This window comes from Lactuca virosa, chromosome 9 (assembly GCF_052849685.1).
Source record: "Lactuca virosa cultivar CGN04683 chromosome 9, Lactuca_virosa_CGN04683_v6, whole genome shotgun sequence".
Classification (NCBI taxonomy): Eukaryota; Viridiplantae; Streptophyta; class Magnoliopsida; order Asterales; family Asteraceae; genus Lactuca; species Lactuca virosa.
Window position 1 is genome coordinate 67,161,455 of NC_136434.1, and position 4,667 is coordinate 67,166,121.

At 29.9% G+C, this 4,667-nt stretch overlaps 1 protein-coding gene across 1 annotated transcript; it reads right to left on the minus strand.

The window, feature by feature from the left end:
• Positions 1–1,735: 1,735 nt before the first annotated feature.
• LOC145138804 (putative HVA22-like protein g) lies at positions 1,736–4,161 on the minus strand. The gene is made up of 7 exons (XM_079072828.1): positions 3,981–4,161; positions 3,024–3,061; positions 2,839–2,937; positions 2,698–2,754; positions 2,531–2,594; positions 2,156–2,359; positions 1,736–2,035 (listed from the first exon to the last, which is right to left on the minus strand). The coding sequence occupies exons 2-7, from the start codon at positions 3,053–3,055 to the stop codon at positions 1,910–1,912; spliced, it is 582 nt and encodes a 193-aa protein (XP_078928954.1). The 5' UTR covers positions 3,056–3,061; positions 3,981–4,161; the 3' UTR covers positions 1,736–1,909.
• Between the last annotated feature and the right edge of the window lie 506 nt (positions 4,162–4,667).

Sequence of the window (4,667 nt, forward strand, 5' to 3'; positions counted from 1 at the left end):
TATTTTTTCTGAAAGAATACCATTAAAATGATATTTTAGAGAAATTTTATGAAATAACCAAAATTTTAAGAGGTGTTTTAAGTATTTTACCACAAAATTTCGAGTTTTATAAAATGACCACCAGATACGTAGAGGGGGCTCTGCGGATCGCTTAATATCTCTAAGGAACTTAAAACACCTTTGCGGAAATGAGGTGACAGCAGTAAAAGACAATTTTTTTTTGGGGGTTTTTAAGGTTCCCCAGAGGTGTCTCTGCGGATCTTGTGAACACCTCTGCAGATCGCTTAATGTTCTCTGGGAAATGGGTATAAACAATTTTTTAAGAGAATTTTTTTTTGGGTTTTTTAAGTATTACCCATTCATCAGAGACATTAAGTGATCCGCAGAGACCTCTCTGCAGAACCTTAAAAACCAAAAAAAAAAAATTGTCTTTTAGTGCTGCCACCTCATTTCCGCAGAGGTGTGTTAAGTTCCTCAGAGACATTAAACGATCCGCAGAGCCCCCTTCTGCGGATCTGGTGGTCATTTTACAAAACTCGAAATTTTGTGGCTAAATACTTAAAACACCCCTTAAATTTTGGTTATTTCATAAAATTTCTCGATATTTAATGAACACAAAATTGTAGTTATTTACCATATGTTTTAAAACAATGATACTTAAAAAAATATCTCTTTACTTATTTATAACATTAACCCTTTTCTACAATACATGTTTGGTTTATGAAATATTTTGAGATAATAGAACCAATCGTTCATTTTCTATAAACTACTACTTTTTGGGTGTTCGACAACATAACAAGGACAATATATATGTGCACAAATATAGTGTCAAAACAACATTGTATAAATATTGTTTTATTGACAAACAAATAATACATATTTTATAAATGAACGATATAATATATAAAGAAAGCAACGAGGTTACATTCAGTTTTTCTATTTTTCCCTTTCATTAAAAACAATATATGTGTAAAGAAACCATATCTATTTATATAGAAGACTCATTGAGTTTCCTATTGTTACTTATAGTAAACATCCACCTATGATTATCATTAATGAATGACATGAAACCATAAATATTGACAATTTATTCACCTTTTCAAAGTATGTGTTTGAAAAACTCAACATCAAATAACATATATTTAAAGTTCAAACGATTATAAAATTTCAAATATTTAACATAATTACATAAAAATTGACTTTATAGTTTAAAATCATAATTAATTATTTATGGAGTATTACATTATCACAAATCACATTTACAAACATAATTTTACAATCCCATGTATTTATGTATATATATAAAACATTATAAAATATTAAGTAAAAAAATTTAAGGCTTTTTAAATTACCAAACAAACATTAAATTAAAACCTAACTGCATGAACTTTTTGTTTCTACGTTATATAATAGATGAGTAACCAACTATTTTTTTTCGACAATACCATTAAAATAGTGATATTTTATAAACACAAAATTTCAGTTGATTACCATATGATGATTCTGTTTTAAACAATGATATTCAAGAAAAAAATATATCTCTCGTTATTCATTTATAATATTAACCCATTTCTACAATACAAACATGATTGATTGGTTTATGAAATATTTTGATATAATATAAATATATAATCGATAATCATTCATTTTCTATAAACTACTATTTTAATATTTTTTGGGTGTAGACAATATTCAAGAGACAATATATATGCACACATATAGTGTCAAAACAACATTGTATAAATATTGTTTTATTGACAAACAAATAATACATATTTAGTAATTAAATGAATAATATAATATATAAAGAGAGCAAAAAGGTTACATCAAGCTCCAATGCCTAAATAATCACAACTTGCAGACTAACACATGGAGAAGATGACCCGTCATATAATATAATACCTAAGATTTAGCGAGCTGCGCCAGCACCGCCAGTTTTCTTCAACCTGTTACGAGCCCCACCAGCGTCTTCTGACTCAGCAGAAGCAGCTGCTGGTGCCGCTTGTGCAGCTGGAGCAGGAGCTGCTGCAGCTGCCTGTAATTTCATGTCAAAATAAAATACATTTTTATCCAACCCATTTAATATTTTAATTTTCCGGCCAATAGGTGAAGAGTTGAAAAAAAAAAGTAAGAAAATGAAATGAAACATATATACCTGAGGAGGTCTTTGGATGGATTGTGACATAACTATTTGAAGAATATCAAAAGCCCTTGTCTGAGCATAACTCATAACTCTTGAGAGGTAAAGAGATGCAGAATCTCCAGCCCTAGTTTTCAATTCCGACAAGGTTCGATCAATCTCTGCTTCATGCTTTGTGATATATGGTTTCAAGAAAGTATCATACACATATTTTGTCCCCTGAAATTATCAAATCAAATCAAATCAAATCAAATCAACACATTTTTCATTCCTATACATTTTCCATTAAAAACAAATCTTAATAGTTATTATATATATATATATATATATATATATATATATATATATATATATATATATATATATATATATATATATATATATATATACCTTTGTTTTGGGGTACCACAAGTATACGCAAAATACCAACTTGGCTTCACTATACATTGGGAGCCTAAAACACACAAGTGAAAACCCAAAGTTAAAACAAGTAGATATATCATATTATATATAAGAATATGAAAGTTATGTTTTAAAAAAAAAAATCTTTTTTATACCATCCGATTATTGAATCACCAAACGGGTCCCAAACAGTCATTGCAGCGATTAAGATCCTGAAAAGTTGTGATCATATGGTTTTAGTTTTAGAGGGTAAAGTTGGAAATAAGTAAATAACTTGTCTTGATGCAATATGATACCAGTATTGGCACCAAAAACGAAGTAGTTCAAGGTCTGGTTTATTCTTCTCGACATTTTTGAAGCATTCATAAGCTGGATATGCATATGCCAGAAGCAAGCTGGACATAATTTAAGAAAATTATGATGGATTATGTTGAGATATATATTATGTGAAGAAAAAAAAGAATATTTGATGAAAACATACATAAGGAGTCGATTGAGCATATATCCCAACATCTTGCCCTGTTACAAGCAATACAGTGATTAAGGAGATGAACACTGAATGATGATAATCAATGATGAAGTAACATGAGAAATTAGATACAATATGTGAATATGTTCATTAAACTTTTTGGCCTATCAACTATTAGAGCATTTATTATAGATAATCAATGAAGTGTGTGATTACTTCGGGATTAAAACTGCATAAAACTCTTTTTCTCGTTTTCCTTTATTCCTTTCTTTTTCTTGCCCAACGATATGATTAACAGATTCAGTCAAGTGGATAGACTATAGAATTTCAATCACCTTCTTTCCTATTTGAAAGCGTATAGTAACAAAGAGGAAACTCTTGAATTTCAAATGGAAACATAAGAAACCTAGAAATTGAAAGTTAAAATTCACAGAGTCTGCAAACTATAATTACCAAACATCATAGAATCATATAACATTTTCCAGACATTCGTATAATACAGAAATACACATATCATGAAAACGGTTTATAAGCCACGAAATTAAGAAAACCACAATCATATGATTCATATCAAACTACAGATTGCAATTTTCTTCATCTTATCTGCATCGATCGACATAAAATTTAAAACAACAAAATTTCCAGCCAGTTTGGCAACACGTTTTGCATCTACGAGCGGTTATTGACACGTTTTCGTTGGTGGCAAATGCACGTTGATTAAACTCGACCAAATTACGACCTTACACAATTAGTACAGATTATGATGTTTATATATTCACCGATTACACGAATCACGAATTCATACGTAGCAAGAAAAAAAATGAAGACGAGATTAACGTTGAAATTGAAAGTACAATCGAAAGAAATTCTGATGAAGAAATGAGATCGTAAAATCACATAATGCAATAATCATTTAGAAATTTAATCGCTATTAATCGTTAATGAAGTGAAAATTGAAAATGTACTTACGGCTTACTGATAATCTGAAGGAATTGAAGAGTGTTAACAAAATGAAGATCGTTTATTATATACGGAGAAGGCAATGCAGCGACGCCGCCGTTAAGCAACGGGAAACCGTTGCGACGGCCGACGGAGGAGATAAAGAGAGACAGAGAAACGATCAAAGTCGTTAGAGAAAAGTTTCTCTGTATCTGTGTTTTTTTTTTAATATTTAAATCGTAAACATGTATATATAGTATTCGGAAATAATTTCCTCCATCCAAATTTCAAGCCTTTTTAAATGTTGAAAAAAATAGACGGTTTATATGGATCTCGTCAACAAGTTATGCCAAAAATTAGATAATACAGTTTTTAAGAAAATTTAGAAGTTTTGCATTTTTATATTAAAAGTCGGAGTGAATGACTAAAATTATTTCAAAAGTTTATATTCACAATCTCGGTTCTAACTTTCTAATTTGTTTCGAAAAAGGTCCATGTGGTTTAGTGTAACGTACAAAATGACTAAAATTCTCCTGCTTAACTTTTTAGAATTTCAAAAGTTTATATTACTGATTTTAGTTAAATATTTATTTAATTCTCTCCAACCCAAACCTACTAAACCCAACCTATTTCATGGTTCATCGTCGGCCAAGCCTAGTCCCATCGTCACCTTGTAATGGAACCAATCACCCCCGATCTTTTCCTCTTGTACTTTCA

Coding starts and splice junctions, on each gene's coding strand:
- LOC145138804 (XM_079072828.1), bottom strand. CDS start 3,055: ATGTTGGGATATATGCTCAATCGACTCCTTAT. Junction 2,938..3,023: donor ATGCTCAATCGACTCCTTAT/GTATGTTTTCAT, acceptor AATTATGTCCAG/CTTGCTTCTGGCATATGCAT. Junction 2,755..2,838: donor CGTTTTTGGTGCCAATACTG/GTATCATATTGC, acceptor ACAACTTTTCAG/GATCTTAATCGCTGCAATGA.